Source organism: Pelodiscus sinensis, chromosome 3 (assembly GCF_052426305.1).
Source record: "Pelodiscus sinensis isolate ZL-2025 chromosome 3, ASM5242630v1, whole genome shotgun sequence".
Classification (NCBI taxonomy): Eukaryota; Metazoa; Chordata; order Testudines; family Trionychidae; genus Pelodiscus; species Pelodiscus sinensis.
In genome coordinates, this window is record NC_143054.1 from 79,613,568 (window position 1) to 79,633,291 (window position 19,724).

At 44.1% G+C, this 19,724-nt stretch overlaps 1 protein-coding gene across 8 annotated transcripts in view; it reads left to right on the forward strand.

Annotated features, from left to right (window-relative positions):
• Positions 1-19,724, forward strand: part of ARMC2 (armadillo repeat containing 2) — a 110,161-nt gene that overhangs the window by 67,048 nt on the left and 23,389 nt on the right. For all 8 annotated transcript variants that reach the window (XM_025184720.3, XM_075923085.2, XM_075923086.2 and 5 more), the window contains 2 exons: positions 2,023-2,168; positions 9,194-9,293. In XM_025184720.3, the coding sequence (XP_025040505.2) occupies positions 2,023-2,168; positions 9,194-9,293 (246 nt within the window). The remainder of the gene's footprint in view (positions 1-2,022; positions 2,169-9,193; positions 9,294-19,724) is intronic.

The following is a 19,724-nucleotide window of genomic DNA, read 5'->3' on the forward strand; positions in this document are numbered from 1 at the left end:
ACAAGATACTAATGCTAAGGACTTGATTTAAAATGGAGAGAGCTTCGGTTAAACATTTAGGTGTCTGTTGTTTGTAATGGGAAAATACTTGTGTGGGGTACTAGCTCAAGTGTGGGGCAGTGCAGTCTCATTGCTCCAGTGGAAGTTCTGCTGCTGAGAATCCTCCAGTGTGAAAAATAAATGACCACTGATACACAGCACTATTTGGTGTACCCTCCTTTTATCTGCACTGGAAAGATTTGGTGACAAAAGTACTGTCAACATTCATAAGTTTCCAAAAGGAATGTCACCAAATCATGTTCACGCTTCTATCCTCGTGTCAACGTATTATGGCCACATTGTTAGCTCCCCTATGGACAGAAACAGCAAAGCAATGTGGGTCTGCATCCCACAATACCTGGTGTCTGCTTCAGTAGCTAGGCACTGTGTGAATGTGTAATGTAGTGCTAGGTTTTTGGGAATGAGAAAAATGTCCCATCAGCCACCTATTTGCTTCCCGGGACTTCTGGCTTACTTTCATGCCATTTGAATGACCATCTTTGCTGTACACTCCAGCATATGATGTGAGAAATCTTAGATCCAGACTTCTCTCCCATGCTGTGTTGAATGTGATTAGTACATCATGCATTGCAGCAGAGCTACGTATTCACTTAGTATCAGAGGAAGAAGACTCGGATGCAGATGACAGAGACGGCAGATAAGTGGCATTGCATTTGGCTGTCCCAGAACAGTTGTGTAGAGTAGACGGTTGCTTTTGGGTTAGGGAAACCAGCACTGAGTGGTGGTATCACATTGTCATGCAGGTGTGGATGAAGAGCAGTGGCTACAGAACTTTCCTATGTGTAAAGCAACCTTCCTAGGGTTGTGTGCTGAGCTGGCCCCTGAACTGTGGTGCCAGAACACCAAAATGCTTTCTCAATAGAGAAGCGTATTGTGATTGCTTTGTGGAAACTGATGACTCCTGATATATTTGCAACTGAATGGTAGCAGTTTGGAGAGGTCTGTTGTCAGGGCAGCATTTACGCGAGTATGAAGGGAAGTAAATCACATTTTGTTGTACAGAATTGTGACTCTGGGAAATGTGGTTGACCATAGTGGCTGGTCCATTTGCTAAAATGGACTTTCCAAACCCTGGTGACGCAATCGATGGCGCACACCTTCCCATTATAGTGCTACCCTTCTCTCAGAGTACGTCAGTCAGAAAGGTTGCTTCTCTATGGTGCTTTAGGAACTTGTGGATCACTATGGACATTTCACAGACATAAATGTAGGGTGGTACGGAAAGGTGCATGGTACGTGCATCTTCAGAAGCAGTGGACTGTACAGAAATCTGCATGTTGGGATTTTCTTTTCAGACCAGAAAATTACAGTGGGGATGTGGAAATGGTCATAGTAATCCTAGGTGACCCAGCTTACCCGTTAATGCCTTGGTTCATGAAGCCTTACATGGAGCACTTGGACAGCAGTTGGGAATGGTTCAACATAAGCAGGGCTCCACAAATAATACAATTTGTATTATTGGGTGAGTAGATTGCAACCCAGAGGAGCTGGGTTCGGGCGATCTGCGCATGCGCAGAATGATCTGCGCATGCGCAGATCGCCGGACAGTGCGGCTGGCGAGCGGGGCTCACCGTGGTTTAGCGAGCCCTGAACATAAGGATGTTAAAATGCATTTATAATGTTAAACAAATATAATACATTTTCAGCTGTTACACGTTTACATGCTGGGGGGAGACTACTCCCTAATTTAAAAGCCAACTACTCATGTACACCAGCTCCAGCCTGCCCCTTCCCCATGCTGCTGCCTTTGATACAATATGTATTTTGATACTACTTAGTTACATGTCATACAATTCCTAATCCCTGATCTTACTCTATAGTGTTTGTAGAAGTCTTTTTTTATCAGTGTGCCAATTCTTAAAATGGTTTAGGTGACATCTGAACTCATTAAATTTTCAAAAGCACATGGAATTCATAATAGACAACTGTATAATTTATTAATTTTAAATGTTCTCTCTACAGCTGACAGCTACTTTGCGAAACTTAATTGACTTACCTCGTTCAAGATGCCAGCTCCTGTGTTGCAGTGCAGTTTCAGAGCTCTGGGTGGTGCTGGAGCAGCGTTTGAATGATAAAGATATATGTACCAATATTGTTAGGATATTCAGGTATGTGTGCAACACTGTTTTAATCCTCAAAACCTCCCCAATTTCTTGAAGTCTGATCTTGCACCCATGAAAGTCAACACAGGCCGATCTTGCTATAAATCCAAGATATGTTCCAAAAAACTTGGATTTATAGCAAAACAATTTAAAGCGGAGAATCCCCCCCTCCCCCCCCCCAGCTGACTTCCATTTGCGCAAATTGTGTGGGTTTCGTTTTTGCACGACTTAGGAGCAGGGAATGGAGGAATGGGAGGCCTTACAACACATCAGTTCCTACAAACGTCATCGACTTTAGTGCGGAATGGATGTACACTGGGGTGACTTAAAATGAGGATGCCCTGTAATAGCTCCTCAGTTGACTTTAAAGGATGAATTTTGTTACGTGCACCAATATGGGAGTGATGTATTCATTCTGTACATGTGTGGGAAAAATTAGAGGGAACACTGCTTACTGGACTTGTGCTCTGAGAGTCTGCCAAAAGCTTCCCACTGTCCCACAGCCAACTTTTTGTCCTTTGGACAGTCAAGTTTATTAGACAGTCAAGTTTTCCTACATTGCACCATGAGCCAAGGGCTAGAGCAGCTACGTTTTGGGAGGGCACTAGAAAGTCTGGGATATGGATCTTTGGAATTGGTCTTATATAATGCAGTGTAGATGCTGTATCCCGGGTTAGGATCCAGGATTAAACAATTCCTAACCTGAGATTACAAATGAATGTATATCATCAAACCCTAATTCCAGTAAACACAAACCAAGGGACTTCAAACTCAAGTTCCTCTAATTCGGAGTTTACACTGCAGTGTAGACATAGCCCAAAAAAGTATCTTGTAGAATGTATGAGGAGCCCTTTGGGCCTCGTCTTTACTAGGAAATAAAGATATGCTCGTAACTCATCTTAGCTAACTCTAAGTAAAATCCTAGTGAAGACTGGGTGGTTTGTATTTTTGACACAAGTGAGCAGGTTGAGAGTTCAGTTTTCACACAAGCCAATCTGCCTTATCTTTACTAGGATTTTACCTCAAATTGAGAACATACGTTTTTCCCCTTAGTGAAGACAGAGCATCAAAGAGTTCTTCTTCGAGTGGTTGCTCATGTCCATTCGAATCAGGTGTGCGCACCGCATGCACCGTGTCTCTGGAGCGTTTTCTTTAGCGGTACCAGTAGTGCCGGCAGGGCGCTCCGTGGAGTGGCGCCGCTATAGCGGAGCATAAGTACCCCTGCCAGCGCTCCCCATCCTCAGTTCCTTCTTACCACCCGTGATGGTTGTTGGAGTGTGTGTCTCTCTTAGAATACTTAATGGTTCCCGTTTCTCTTAGTGTAATGTTTGTAAATAGTTGTAAATAGTTTTAATTAGTTAGCTAGCGAGTTCTTTGTTTCCTTCCCCCCTTCGGGGGTGAGGAATGCCAGGGCCGCAAGGCTTGCACAGCATGTGCCACCTTCATGCCTAAGAGACCCTCAAGATAGCTGCTTAAAGTGTTTGGTATCAGAGGGGTAGCCGTGTTAGTCTGAATCTGCAAAAGCGACGAGGAGTCCTGTGGCACCTTATAGACTAACTGAAGTGTAGGAGCATAAGCTTTCGTGGGCAAAGACCCACTTCGTCAGATGCATGTAGTGGAAATTTCCAGAGGCAGGAATAAATATGCAGGCCAGGATCAGGCTGGAGATGACCAGGTGGATCCAATCAAGGAGGATGAGGCCCACTTCTAGCAGCTGATCTGGAGGTGTGAATTCCAAGAGAATAGAAGCTGCTTTTGTAGTTAGCAAGCCATTCACAGTCTTTGTTTAATCCAGAGTTGATTGTGTCAAACTTAAAGATGAACTGTAGCTCAGCAGTTTCTCTTTGAAGTCTGGTCCTGAAGTTTTTTTGCTGCAGGATGGCTACTTTTAGATCTGCAATTGTGTGTCCAGGAAGATTGAAGTGTTCCCCTACAGGTTTTTGTATGTTGCCATTCCTAATATCAGATTTGTGTCCATTGATTCTTTGACGTAGGGACTGTCCTGTTTGGCCGATGTATATAGCAGTGGGGCATTGTTGGCACATGATGGCATATATTACGTTGGTGGATGTGCAGGAGAATGTACCAGTGACAGTATGGCTGATCTGGTTAGGTCCTGTGATGGTGTTGCTGGTGTATATATGTGGGCAGAGTTGGCACCGAGGTTTGTTGCAAGGATTGGTTCCTGAGTTCGAGTTATTATGGTGCGGTGTGTAGTTGCTGGTGAGAATATGCTTCAGGTTGGCGGGTTGTCTGTGGGCAAGGACCGGCCTACCTCCCAAGGCCTGTGAGAGCGAGGGATCATTGTCCAGGATGGGCTGAAGATCACTAATGATGCGTTGGAGAGGTTTTAGCTGGGGACTATAGGTGATGGCCAGTGGTGTTCTGTTGGTTTCTTTCTTGGGTTTGTCCCGTAGCAGGAGGCTTCTGGGTACACGTCTGGCTCTGTCAATCTGTCTCCTCACTTCCTCGTGTGGGTATCGCAGTTTACAGAATGCTTGTTGAAGGTCTTGTAGGTGTAGGTCTCTGTCTGAGGGGTTGGAGCATATGCGGTTGTACCTCAGTGCTTGGCTGTAAACAATGGATCGTGTGGTGTGTCCGGGATGGAAACTGGAGGCATGCAGGTAAGTATAGCGGTCGGTAGGTTTTCTGTATAGGGTGGTATTGATATGACCGTCACTTATTTGTATCGTGGTGTCCAGGAAATGGACCTCCCGTGTAGATTGGTCCATACCTACGCCCCATCCCATGCGCAGACTTCGGTACCGAGGGCTCTGCACCGTTCTCACTCCCCAGCACAGAAAAAACTAAAGGCTTCGCGGGGTAGGTCTCCGAGCCGGAACTCCAGGTTGGGCCTACACTGCTGCTACGCCTCGCCGGTGCAGATGTCTCCAAGTGCTGCTGTGCAGCGGAAGCGAGCCGGTCGACCATCCAGTCTGTCAGATACCCTCGCATCGTCCCTCGACGCCGTAGACTTTTGAGGTGGCGCAGAACTTGATTAGTCTCACTACCTCCCCTCCATCATCTGTTGAGGCGGAGAGGTCGAGGTCTTCTACACCGGGAGCCATGTTGGCACCAGTTTCTCCTCTGCACTGGTTGGATTGGCCGGCACCAGTCACGTATGCAGCGGGACTGTACCCTGTGGGACAAGTACCACTTGCCTCTATGTCATTGCCTGACTCGGCACAGGTTGCCAGGCCTCACCCGGCGCTTGGCTGGACTCAACCTCCCTTGGTGCTGGGACCTCTCCTGGAGCCGCTCTTAGCTGCGCCGGTGCCGTATTACTCAGGCCATGTGGTACCGACAGCAGTACCGGCACCGGGCCTCTTGCCCGGGGTGCCGGTACAGTCTTCGGCACCGCTGCAAGTTTCGACACCGATTCTAGTACCGGCTTCAGCCCCTTGGGCCATGCCGGTACCACCATTGCCGACGATGCCGATCCCTTCTAGGGCAGCCACCACAGCTCCGGCGCTATCAGTACTACCCACCATGGAGCCCAGGGTGGCACTGGTAGGAGCACCATCTCTGGGGCAGTTGGACTCTGCAATTCCGCGCCCGCAACTGGCACCAACCTCGGCACCACAGTCCACGTGCACTGTGTCAGCGCCACAGTCGGGCCCGAAACCTGTCTTTCCGGTACTGGCACTGGTACGACCTCACCGCACACACGCGGGCAAGCCGGAACCCATGGCCAGGTTAGCCCCCCCGATGGTAACGGAGTACTCGTCATCGGTGCCACCCTGGCCCGAGTCTGATTATTCTTCAGATTCGGATGTGGGTTCTTTCAGATCGGGGTCCTCGAGGGCGTCGTCATAGCATAGATCCCGTTCCCGGCACCGACGTGATTGTTTGCATATGCAACAGACTTGGCCGCCTCAGCCGCATTGGCCTTCCTGGATGCCATAGGTATACCATCAGTGGCAAGTTGTACCCCTCGGTTAGACCCCCTCTCCCCACTTGGGACCTTAACCTCGTGTTGTCTAGACTTGTGTCGCCCCCCTTTGAGCCGCTGGCCACATGCTCTTTGAAACACCTCTCTATGAAGGTTGCATTCATTGTAGCCATTACGTCGTCTCGCAGGGTCTCCAAGCTAAGGGCACTAATTGTAAACCCACCCTACCAAGTGTTCTGGGAGAATAATGCGAGGCTCCGTCCTCACCCAGCTTTTCTCACCGTTCCATCTCTCCCAAGAAATTTACCTCCCGGTTTTCTTTCCAAAGCCCCATGCCTCTCCTAGGGAGCAAGTGCTCCACTCCATAGATTCTAGGCGGGCGTTAGCCTTCTATGTCGATAGAACGAAACCCTTTCATAAGTCCACACAACTGTTCGTTGCTTTCGCGGACAGAATGAAAGGGCTCCCCATCTCGACCCAGAGGTTGTCCAATTGGGTCGCAGGGTGTATCGGAGTGTTATGTCTTGTCCGGGAAGGTCCTGCCCCGGGTTACAGCACATTCCACCAGGGTGCAGGCGTCCTCTGTAGCCTTTGGGGTGCAGGTTCCAATTGCTGAAATCTGCAGGGCAGCCACGTGGTTGTCAGTGCATATCTTTACGGCGCACTATGCGCTGACACAGCAGGCCAGGGAGGACGCAGGGTTGGGCTCTGCGGTCCTCAGCTCCGTGTTGTAAATGTGTTTGTTTCTCTGTACCACTTTGCACTTTTTTTCAACAGTTCTGTGTGTTCTGTTACTTGAATAAATATGTTTGGGTTGTTCAACTTTTGTGGACTTCTCTTTCTGGGTGCTCCGACCTCTCATCCGTGAAGTGGGGTTAGCTTGGAAGTCACCTGATTCGATTGGACATGAGCAACCACTCAAAGAAGTAAAGAATGATTACTTACCTGTAACTGTTGTTCTTTGAGATGTGTTGCTCATGTCCATTCGATTCCCTCCCCACCTCCCCTTTGTCGGAGTGTCCGGCAAGAAGGAACTGAGGAGGGGGGGCGCCAGCAGAGGTACTTATGCTCCGCTATAGTGGCGCTACTCCAGGGGGTGCCCTGCCGGTGCTACAGGTCCCGCTAGGGAAAATGCTCCGGAGACACGGTGCACGCAGTGCCCACACCTGATTCGAATTTACATGAGCAACACACCTAGAAGAACAAGAGTTACAAGTAAGTAACCGTTCTTTTCCCTATGTCCAAGCATAAACCTCAGAAGGGTTGATTGTAATATTGCAAATGCTGAATGGGGTGGAAAGTAACTTAAGAATTTTGCATGAGTTGAATAATAGGCTTTTGAGGAATTTGCAGAGAGTGTGAGGGCTGTAGAAATGAGTAATTCTGAGTTAAGATTTGAATTATGGTTTGCCTCTGTGCTGCTGTGATACATTCCTCATGCCATTGGCTGAAAGATTTACTGAAAAGCAATGTTGCCAGTGACTTAAACTCCTATGTCCAACAACTACTCAGCCTCTGCTTTGTCACTGACTCTTCTACAGGGAGCATGCCACAGAAAGCAGCTGCTTCTAAGTTCTGCCTTGCTTTCCTCTCTAGCCTTAAAAAAGGCAGAGCTTGACTCTTTGTGGTTTGCGTAGGATGGTTTCCATAGGTGCGCTAGGCAGGGAAAACACGAAACACTTCTCAGCCATAGTTCCATTGCTCTCTGCTGTCTGTGTAATCTGATCTCTGAAGATGAGACAGAGTTTTGGTATGTGTTATGTACCTTGCTTGCTTGGAGAGGGTGTTTTCTTTATTTCCTGGCAAATTGCCAAGGCTGTGAAGACAGTCGCTTTTCCTAGATCACGTCTGATCACAGATGCAGAAATAGATTTGTCTTGTTTAGAGTTCCTTAATTCTTCAAATATTTTCAAATATTAAATTTGGTAATTGCAGACCCCGATTCCTCTGCTATTATCAGGTACCATGGTGGTCATAAAACCAAATTAACTAGTTACCTAGAAGTTGCAAATGTAGCATAGAATATAGAAGTAAATACTGTTCTTTTTCCTGTAATGTTATTAGTCTTGCCATCTATCTTTTCCCAATGTGTAACATGAATTCTATACAAAGAACCTAGCTAACTTATGTTTTCAAATCTGTTTTAATTATTCAAATTTCTGGGTCCATAAATATTTAAAAATGTATTATAACTTTTTGTAATTCTACTTGATTCTGAAGATGTTTTCAGATAGAATATTAACTGGAAGCAAAGGGTTAACCAGTTAACTATATAACCATAATAAATGTAGGCCAAAGTATACTCTTGCTCCTCTTTGAACCATTAGGCTGAAAGGTACAGAGATACAGCAATCTGATGGACTATAACTTTGGGTCAGATGCAGGAAGAGAATGCTTTGAAAAGTGTGGGGAGGAGTACGGTTAAAGAGTAGCACCCCTAATGCCATATTGGGCACTAACAGGCATGCAGAAGAGATGATGTCCTGTCCTGGTCTCCACTTGGCTCCTCATGCTGTCTTGAGGCCAAAGGCCTCTGCTTATTACTTAAGGAATACTTTCAGAGGGGTAGCCGAGTTAGTGTGTAATAGGAAAAACTTAAAAAACAACAATTAATCTGGTAGCACTTTAAAGACTAACAAAACATGTAGATGGAATCATGCGCTTTCGTGGGCACAGCCCACTTCTTCAGATGACGGAAGAAATCATCTGAAGAAGTGGGCTGTGCCCACGAAAGCTCATGATATCATCTACATGTTTTGTTAGTCTTGAAAGTGCTACCAGACTATTTGTTGTTTTTTAAGGAATACTGATAGTTTTGGCATACATGCCTAGACTGGACACATGGATTGAGGGAGGTTCTTCATGCACTCTTCTTTTCTCTATTGTACTGCCACAGGAAAAGCTAGAATTTTGTTCATTGTGTAACGCATAACATTATAGTTGTTACAATGCATTCATTGGAATTCAGTATCATTCTCTTTATGTGTAACTGTCTGCCTGAATCTGTAATACAAGTACTAGCATTTCATTCTGTGTTGCAAAATGTTACTTTGAGACTTGAAAGTAGATTTTTTTTTTTTATTTTCCAGAAGAAATAAAATGATGTCTTCATTTATATTATATTTTTGTATGTTTATAGCAAACTATCTTCCTACAATGATTGCTGTGCAGCTCTGGCAGACTACTCCAGATGCTATGTCTTATTTTTAGCCCTTCTAAACAAACACCAAAAGAAGCAGGTCAGTGGTTTTCATCTCCTGCTTTTTATATTTTAATCTGATGATGTCTCTCTGTTGTATGTATGTAAGCTCATTTTCAATGACCTACTTTCAAGCACATTTACAAGATAATAATATAAAATAGTTAACAGCATTCTATATTGAGGAAACGGAATCATTTAGATTAGGAGGGCAACACAGAGGACAGACAGTTGATTAACTTGTCTATCCTTAGTGCGCACACAAGTTATCCTCTGACTACTTTTTCCAAGGTTTTTAGTAATAGTAATTTTTTTTGAAAAGCAAATGGTCTATCAAATAGCAAACGTTTTTCCATATTTAAAATTGCTTAACTTTGACAAACTCCACACTTGTTAAATGTCCAAACAAAGTATCTAAGGGTACATCTACACTGCAACAAGTAATGAGGTACTCAGATAATCTTGCTGAGAAAGTGAGCGAGTGAGAATGAGAAAGTGAGCAAGAGAGATGCTGCAGTTGAATTGTAAAAGAGCCTACTAATACCTAAGAGCAGTATTGGCATTTCCTCTGCTTTGAGACATCTCAATCCTATAAGATGCTGATTTTTTTAAAATCTGTTTAATTTATTTTGTCTTCTGTTGTTTTTATTTTCAGTGATGAGTTTCAACATTTATATATGGATTCTCTATTTTAAAAATTATTTAAGTTAATGTAACTTTTTCTCCTCTATCCATACGTTTTTTTATTATTTTAGGTTTTTTTGTTTAAACTCCCTTTTTAAATACAGTAGTGCCGGAGACCCTTCAAAAACATAAAATTACATTTAAAAAAACCCAACAGCACACCAGTTTAAGAAGTGATTATGAAGATTGGTAATTAGAGGAAAAAATCTTCAGATTTCTTGGCTGAGTTCTTTGTCTCTCTGGGTATGTCTAGACTACATGCCTCTGCCGACAGAGGCATGTAAACTAGGCTTCCCGACATAGTCAAAGAAGCCAAGATTTATATATCCCCGGCTTCATTAAAATAAGCATGGCCGCTGCGCTGTGCCGGCTCAGCTGATCGTCAGCACAGCGTGCAAGTCAAGACGCGGATCGGTTGTCAGGGGAAGCCTTTGTAGACCGCTCTCTTATGCCTCGTGAAATGAGGATTACAGGAACAGTTGACAAAGGCTTTCCCTGTCGACCAATCCGCGTCTTGACTTGCACGCTGTGCTGACAATCAGCTGAGCCGGCACAGCATGGCGGCCATGTTTATTTTAATGAAGCCGGGGATATTTAAATCCCGGCTTCTTTGACTATGTCGGGTAGCCTAGTTTACATGCCTCTGTTGGCAGAGGCATGTAGTCTAGACATACCCTCTGTGTGTAAATGTTCTAGATATATAACAGATATAGTATAGCAACTCTTCTTAAATTCTCTCTTGTATTATTACCTTGTGCTTAGAGAAAAGATTTTCCTGGGACAAACATTCTGAAAAATCCCAAGGGACTCTTTATGGTGATTAATCTAAACAGCCACAGAGGGTCAGTCTTTCCCTACAGTGTGATGACTGATAATATGCCTGGCTAACAGCATGCATAATTTAAATATAAATAGTGATAATGTTTGTTTTTTTTCTAAAGACATGTTGTAATAGGAAGATTAAAAATATATCAATTAGACCAGGGGTTCTTAACCCTTTTCTTTCTAAGTCCCTTCCCCCCATCATGCTATCAAAATTCCATGGCCTAATTGTGCCACAACAGCTTGTTTCTCCACACATAAAATACTGGGCTGGCATTAAGGGGTAAGAAGCAGAGTAATTGCTTGGGGCCCATGCTACAAAGCTAAATTGCTAAGGCTTTCAGCCCCAGGTGGTGGGATTTGGAACCTGGGCTTCAGCCCTGGTTGGTGGGGCTTCAGCTTTCTGCTTTGGGACCTAGCAAATGTAAAGCTGGCCCTGCTTGGCAGAGGCCCTGAAACCTGTTTTTGGCCCCTCACAGTTATTTAGGCATAATCATTGGTAACTGCTTTAAACTAAAAGATCATATTTTCATTCCTAATGGCTGTAGCTAAGAGAGGGAATACAATTTTTGGAGTATTCGCATGATTGCAAGGAAGGTGTATAGGTATGCCTCTGAATGCAAGACTATTACGGAATACTGTGTCCATACTTCAGAAAGTACACTGAAAAACTGAAATGAGTTTAGAGGGGAGCCACTAAAATTAGAGATATGGAAAACATGTCGTATAGTGAGATTTATTTAGGTAGTTGAAGAGAAAGTTGAGGGATGACTTCGTCTGCTAATAGGCAACCCTTTAATCTAGCCCAGGGGTCTCCAAACTTTTCAGCCCGAGGGCCGCATTAACTATCAAACAGCAGTTCGGGGGCCGACTACACACTTGAGGTCCAAATAAAAAACAATCAAAACATGGATGTTGTTTTTAATTATTTATTTAATATTATTTTATTCAGTTATTATTTAATAACACATTCATACACTACACATGAACACCTGTATTAGTGTGAATGGTGAAATTGTTTCCTGGATGCCAAAATAGCAGACATTTCTGGCTTTAGATTTGTTGTCCCTAACATCAACAGTGACCTGAGATTATCATCGGACAAGTTTGTTCTCAAATTGTTCTTCACGTATTTCATTCTTGAAAATGTTTGTTCACACAGGTATGTTGTTCCAAAGATTGAAAGGTACCTTGATGCAAAAGTTTTGACATTAGGAAAGTCTTCCTTGGGCAAAAACTGGTAAAAACCCACCAGTCCTATTTTGAACTTGTCCCTAAGGAGGTCATTTGTTTGCAACTCAATGACTTCCAGCTGCAGTTCATCTGGGCAACTGGCCACATCTGCTTCAAATGGGTTTTGAAACAATCTCACTTCTTCTGCCTTTGAATCCAAAAAGGTCTCCACGGGCCGGATGAGAGGGCCTCGCGGGCTGCATCCGGCCCCCGGGCCGTAGTTTGGAGACCCCTGATCTAGCCAAAGAGGCATAATGAGAACCAGTGATTGGAGATGGAAGTTAGATAAGTTCATACTACAAATAAGGTGCAGATTTTTAAGTGAAACAGTAACTTTCATTTTGGGTTATTTCATTTTCTGATTATTTCTGATATTTTCCTTGAATTTTCACTTCAGGCTGTGTCCTAATGTGTTTGGAAAAATTCCCTTATAGCCTGACATGACTGCTGTTTGTCTTCTGGGCAAACTGTCAGGCCTTAAGGAGAGCTCACTAATATCGTCTTTCAGAGAATACTTTGCAAAGCAGAAGGGCAAAGTGAAGTGTAAATGTACTCCATCTGTACTCAGTACTTGAAGTGAATCTGGTCAAAAGGGATCACAGACCCAGCAAATAAAATTTCAGCGACTTGAGCTGCATCATTGAGAGATGCACCTTTTATTCCCGTTGGGCAGGGAGTGGGGAACTCCATCTAATTGGCTGCTTTCCCTACTTGCTGCCTATGGGGTGTAAGTAGTCAGGGTTTCTGCAAGAATCAGCAAAACTCTTCCTCCCTCTGCCCCCAGGAACTAAAATCATTCCCACAGGAGGGGATGCAGGAGAGGAAAAATTTAGCTATAGACAGCTCCATTCCTGTTCTTCCTCTTTCCTCTGGAGCAGGGACAGTTTCTCTGCTTTTCTTTTCTCTCTCTCACTGAAATATCTGGCCTGGGAAGGAGGGGAAAGACTCTTGCTGCAACCTCCACACTAGTCCTCAATGAACGGGGGGTGTAGGAACTGCAGGAAGTGAGGCTGGGTGTAGCAGAACTGATGTAGAGGCTGGAGGGGTGCAATTGATGGGGGACAGGCAGATCTTAAGTTGTTTTCATTTTTATACAAATTACAAACCATCCACTTTTTTCAAATCACTTTGAATGCTACTTGTACTGCAGGGGGGGATTCACCCCTGTGGAGGACTGGCAGAATTACCACCACCCTCTGTTAGGGTTGTGAAAAATTAACCAATTAGCATCACCATAAATGGGTAATCCTTACCAGTTCCAGTTAGCTGGTAACTGGTAGGGACTGGAGCAGTTCTTCTTCGAGAGGTCCCTGTGGATGCTCCATGTTGGGTCTTGGTGCTGTCCTGGTGCCTGGATCAGAGATTTTGAAGCAGTCCCAGCGGCAGCCAACCAGCGCATGCTTTCTAGTAGGCACTGCGCATATGTGGCCCGCATCCTCCAATTACTTCTCAACCGCCCTCAGCCTTAGATGAAGCTCTGCAGTTCCCAGCTTTTTTGATGATTCTGCAATACTTTAGATAGTTTATAGCTAGTTTCTTGTTATTGTTAGTGTTATTTAGTGAGCTTGGTAATAGTTTAAAAAAAAAAAAAAACCTTTTCTTTTACATCATGCTGGGTTCGCCAGGCTTCAAATGTTGTGCCTCCTGCAGAGAAGCAGTGCCCATTTCTGACAGACTTACAATGCGTCAGATGACAGGGGAAACAAGAGTTGCCCTCACTGCACCAAACTTAAGGCCAAGACCTGCAAAGACAGAGATCTGTGACTAAAGCTGATCTTAATGGAGAAGAGCCTACATCCTGACTCAGATCTGGGAGTACAACCTAGGGAGGTATGATCACCCCCAGGTTCTGCTCACGGCAAGAAGGGAAGTTCCTCAGTGCCTCACTGGGATACTGCCGGCAAGAAACTGTTCCCCTCCAGTCAATTGGCTCACAGGTCTCGCATTAGCACATGATGCCCCTGGCACCTCAGGCATCATGGCACCACTGTCCGTTGCCACTTCTAATCACAAAGACTCCAGACAAAGCCTTAGTGCTGTACCAGTAATCTCTGCAGTACTGATGAATACCCCGGAACCATTGGATACACCACAGGTGTCAACTACAGCACCAATACAGAAAACCGTGGTACCACCACCATCGGCACCGATAGCAACACCTGTGACTTCAGTACCGATGGCCCCATATTCTGTCTCAGCACCAATGGCATTTGTCTCAATCTCAGTACCAACAGCACCAGCTTCCATGTACACTCTCGATGTCAGGTGTGCACTAGCTTTCTACTTGCTGAGAAGTAAACTCTTTAGGCAATCCCCTCAACACTTCTTAGCACTTAACAGGTTAAAGTGTAACCCATATTGAAACAGAGATTGTGCAAATGGATCACCGACTGCATAAAGTTTTGCTAAACCCTTAAGGGCCTAAAACAACCCTTAACTTTGACGGCTCATTCCATTAGGGCCATATCCTCTACCACCGCATACCTATGCCACGTCCCACTTTGACATCTGCAAGGTAGCCATCTGGATGTCTCAACTTACTTTTACAAAGCACTATGTGCTTTCCTATGGGCATGACGCCTCTGTGGGCTCTGCAGTTCTATCATTGGCCTTCCACAATATTCCAATGCCCCAGCCTCAACATGCTGATACTGCTTGTTAATTGCCCAGAGTGGAGCACCCATGGGGACCTCTCGGAGAAGAAGCGAAGGTCACTCACCTTGTGCAGTAACTGGAGTTCTTTGAGAAGGTGCCCCTGTGGGTGCTCCATGACCCGCCCCTCCTCCCCTCTGCTTTGGACCTATGAGGCCTTGGGGCGGAGAGGAAACTGGAGGGCGTGGGCCTCATGTACACGGTACCTACTGGAAAGCACACACTGGTTGGTGCTGCGCGTGCGTGGCCCCCTCAGGGACTGCTTCAAAATTTCTGATCCAGGCACTAAGACGGCACCATGACCCAGCATGGAGCATTCGCAGGGACACCATCTCGAACTCCAGTTACTGCACAAGGTGAGTAACCTTTGTTCCCCACCTGCCATGGGCAGGAGCCTGCTCTAGCCCCACAGGGGGCCTGCCACAGACAGGTGCTGCTGTCATGCAAAACAGCCTCAGTGCAGTCCCCAGGCCAGATCCTGCTTAATTAACTGGTTAAATGTTAGGGCAACCTAATGTTTAACTGATTAACCAGGAATTTTACATCCCTACCCTCCATCAGGGTTTGTACTTGCAGAGGAACAGCAAACAGTTTAAAGCCAGGAATACAATAGAATCCTTTGGTGGAATCTGAGTTCTATAGCTTGATACATGTTTCCTCTCAGAGACTGATACAGATGTCAAACACACCAAAAGTGGGCTTAGTCTTATGTCTGGTGATAGCACATCACATGATGTGGATTGAAAGAAAAATTACTGGATGTAAGCCAATTGTTCAGTCCTGGGGCTCAGGTCTGTGCTCTGGCCAGCATCCACCCTGTGCCCAGTCTGTGTAAGCCCAGTCACATAAAATAACCACTCCGTGGTCCCCTTCAAGCCCAGGCCCTTATTACAGAGTGGGAAAGTCAAACAAACTCTGGAGTGTTTAGGGGACCCCAGGCCTTAGCGCAGGGCAGGGCAGACAGTCAAAGCAGTTTGTAGTGGCAAAGGGGAGACTGCCAGGCAGGGACTGGGATCGCAGGGGGGATGGATGCAGGCCCTTCCTAGTACACTGTGTTCTGGCCTAGGGCCTTGGCAGTGTCAGGGCTGACTGCCACTGGGGAAAGCGGGGATCCGGCCTGCAACATGCTAACTCAAGATAGTACAGTCAAGTCAGCCTGACTCTTATCGGCTGCTGTGGGCCACTTTCAGACTCCCCTTTGGGGTTTACCTGATTCCACAGCCAGTCCTCAGGGTCATGAAGGTCTGAACCCTCAGTTAAGGTCAGCAGGATTTCCTCATTGGGTTGAGGATCCAGCAGTCTGGGCCAGTCCTCAGCGTATCTGCCAGGTCCTCAGCAGCTTCCCAGCTTGGGAGCATAGGGCTTTCCTCTGCTTCCTCGCGCGGCTGGGACCAGACTTAGCTCCTGGCCTAGGCTTTTGTACAGGTAGTCCGGCCCTCTGACTCAGGCAGGTAAAGAGGTGGGGGTAGGCTCGGCCCACCAGGGCTTGGAGAGGGATTCTTCTGCTTCTTGGTCTGAGTGGCCACCCCTGCTCACTACACAGGGTCACTTGCTACAAAATACTTTAGGTCAAGTTTATTTAGTCAAATGGCTTTCCCTTTTCTGCTTGATAAATCTGAACTTTTAATGATCTTTTCATCATTAATTTAAAAAAAAAAAAAAAAAAAAAAAGCTTTATGAAGATCAGCATTACCAGTCATCTTTAAACACCAAAGTCTAATAAAACTGTTCTTTTTAGTTACTAATGTAAATCTCTGTCAAATTCTGGGAATTTGCAAATACGAATTCCTTTGTTGGAAGTGCAATGTGAAGGATAAGCTTTTAGACTTACCTGGTCAAAAGTATTTGTATGCCTAAATGGACAAATGTGCATGACCATTGTCAGCAAAATTCAATGTTAAAAGGTAATGAAGAGTATATGTACACTGTGCTTTTTGCTTTGTCAACTTTGTGTGTACATATTTGGTACTAGTGCACAATTACATATGTAGAAGTGTCCTGGGCTCTGGCTAGAACTTAAAAGAAACGGAACCTGATTTAAGAACGTAAGAATGGCTATACTGAGTCAGACCAATGGTCCATCTTGCCCAGTATTCTGTCTTTCAATAGTGGTCAATGCCCTATTGTCCATTCCTAGCTTCTGGCAAACAGAGGCGAAGTTGCCTTGGCTATCTTGGCTAATAGCCATTGATGGATGGACCTGTACTTCAGGAACTAACTTAGTTTTCTTTTGAACCCTGTTATAGTTTTGGTCTTTACAGCAGCCCCTGGTAAAGAGTTCCACAATTTCACTATGAATTATGTGAACAAGTACTTCCTTCCTTTTGTTTGCTTTAAAACTGCTGCAAGAACCTCTCATTCTTGTGTTAAATGAAGGAGTAAATAACATTTAAAACTTTCTCCAGACCATTCATAATTGTATAGACCTCTCTCATATTCCCACTTAATTGTCTCTTTTCCAAGCTGAAAAGTCCTACTCTTCTGGAATTTTTGGAATTCATGTATACAGATTATTTTATTTGACATCACATGCAGCCTGCAAATAAGATTTGGGTTCATTTTAGGGATAGAATCCAAGTTCTTAAAAAGAAATAGGTCACCAATCCTTAGCTCATAACAGATCAAATAAAGTTTGTCCCATCAGTACTTTTTGATAACTATTTCTTTATTTTAAACAGAGTGCTTTGTTACAAACAGGAATTATCGTGTTCCTTTGTCTTCAGTACTAAATATGTGTGTGCTAGTTTTAAATAGTATGTCTTACCTGTTGAAAATCATGTTTAGAGCCCTGCAAAGCAGCAGGTATCTGCATCCATAGATTCTTTCTCATTGTTTACCATCCTTACAGATCACTGATTGGATAGGGATCCCAATTATTTGTACACATGTAGGGCTCTACCTGGGTTGTGCAAATCAACCTGATAAATGCTTATTATGTATTTAGTTTATTTGCCAATATGCCTGAAATGCCTGCATGCTTTTTCAGTAAATAGTCCAGATATTTGATTATATGTTAGTTAGCCCCACCTACTGCTGATTTTTTTCAGATGTGCAAAAATCCCTCTTCTCTATGTACATTTATTCTTGTAACTGATTTGAAAGTGTCATTCTTCTATAACTCCATCTATAGCTGTGTAAACAATGATTTTTGTTTTCACATTAATGAGCTCAGTTGTGCATATGGTTTGCACATTTTTAAAAATTTAGCCAAAAATAGCATATAATTTCTAAGCACATAGTCACACCAGCATTTCTTGTATTTGACTGTGTTATTTATCCTCTGTCAGTGGATGATGATAAGCTTCTGCAGTACTTTTTAAAACAGGATGTGTTATTTTAAAAAGAAATGATACCTTATATGCTTGTTCAGTCTGTAGCATAGCTAAGATCATACTTCTCAAAATATCAGTTAAATTGATTGCTGTTCAGTACCTGTCTGTTTCCTGATTGGGTAGAACTATTGCTAAGCCGATACTGTTTTAACCAAAATTAGAAAGTCAGTATGAAGCAAGTTAAACTAGACTGCCTTCTTTTTTTACTTTTCACTTCTCTCTTCTGATTCATAAACTGTTTGTTTCAAATTCTTTTTAACCTTTATGGGAAGGCTTCCATTGAGGATGCAACAGCTTAGGTAAAAAGCTTCTAGATGATTACTTATAAAATTAAAATATTTATAAATATCTTGTGTTAGTGACATTCGAATGTTTGTAAAATAATTAATAGTGGGAGCAATGCCAGAGTCATACCCTGTAGAGCCCAAAGTTGAGGAGAGAGACTAGTTAGAGGTCATTTGATGGTGATGCCCTGCTCGAAGAATTCATTAGTAGTTGTGCTGAACTCTGAAGCTCATATTCTTGTCTTTGAACGTAGATGTATATGTATGATGCAGGGTCTTGTAGAAGTAGTTTAAAGGAGAAATTATGTGGAGGAACTGATGAGCAATTGATTAAATTGTAAAAAATATCTCTATCAAATAGTAATACATATACAGTAGCAAGTTGCCATTCTTTGAATGTCTCTTGATAAAGTATGAGTTTTATTTTTTGGTGGATTACAGGGTCTGAATGTGACTTCTGTATTTAATGAAAAACAACACATAGGGTATTTGCCAAAACAGTGGTTTAATGCAAGTACATTCTTGCTGTTGCAACAGAGCTAGTACTTGGACTCTCAGTTTTGGAAACTAGCTAGGTTTTGATGGAGACAGTGGTTTTCAGTAATTACATCTTTGGGAGTGAAAACAAGGAGAATTCCGATAGCTAAACCAGCCCACACTGTTTAATTAAAAGCCATTAGGAGTAGGGGGTATTGTTTTGAGATGCTAGCTGAGTTAGTCAGTTCTTGCATCATGTACATTGCTGTAACCCCATGGTTAAGCAAAGGCAATATGAAAGATGCAATATTAGGATTGGGAGGTCTGTGACACAGAAGACTAGACCTTTTTCATTGGGCTCTTGATTTTTTCCCTCCACTTTATTTAAAAGAGTAAATAAAAATATAGACACCAGCTGAACAAATTCAAACTGTTGGGTTTGTGCTTCCTAGTGCAAATCTGGTGACTACAGGAGCATAGCCATGGGTGGTCCTGAGTCCATGCACCCAGGTCCACCCCTGGTAGCCTGCCCAGCTCTCCAGACAGGGAGCAGGATCAGAACATGGGGACTTACCCAGCTCCACCCAGCAAGCCAGATGGGGAATAGGTCCGGGGTACTGGGAAGCCCTGGCACACTAACTTACCCCCCTTCCGCCCATTCCTGCCCACCCATCCTTATGCCACTGCGTGACACATCAATTGCTATAAAATGTTTCTTTTTCTAGGGCATCAGTAGCAGAGTAAAGTGCTAAATAGGCCCTAATGACTTTCAAAGCCACCCTCGGCTTATTTAGGAGACTGATTAAAGCACCACTTAGGCAACTAGAGTATCTACCTCAAGTGCTCTCCTGTTGTCCTATTGGATTATTGATCATTGATAGAAATAGACTACTTTTATTTAGGAAACCCCATAGTACCTCTGTGATACTAAAAATCTGTGCCTTTTGTTCAGTTTTTTTTTATCCTCCTCCCTCAACTGGGTAATCA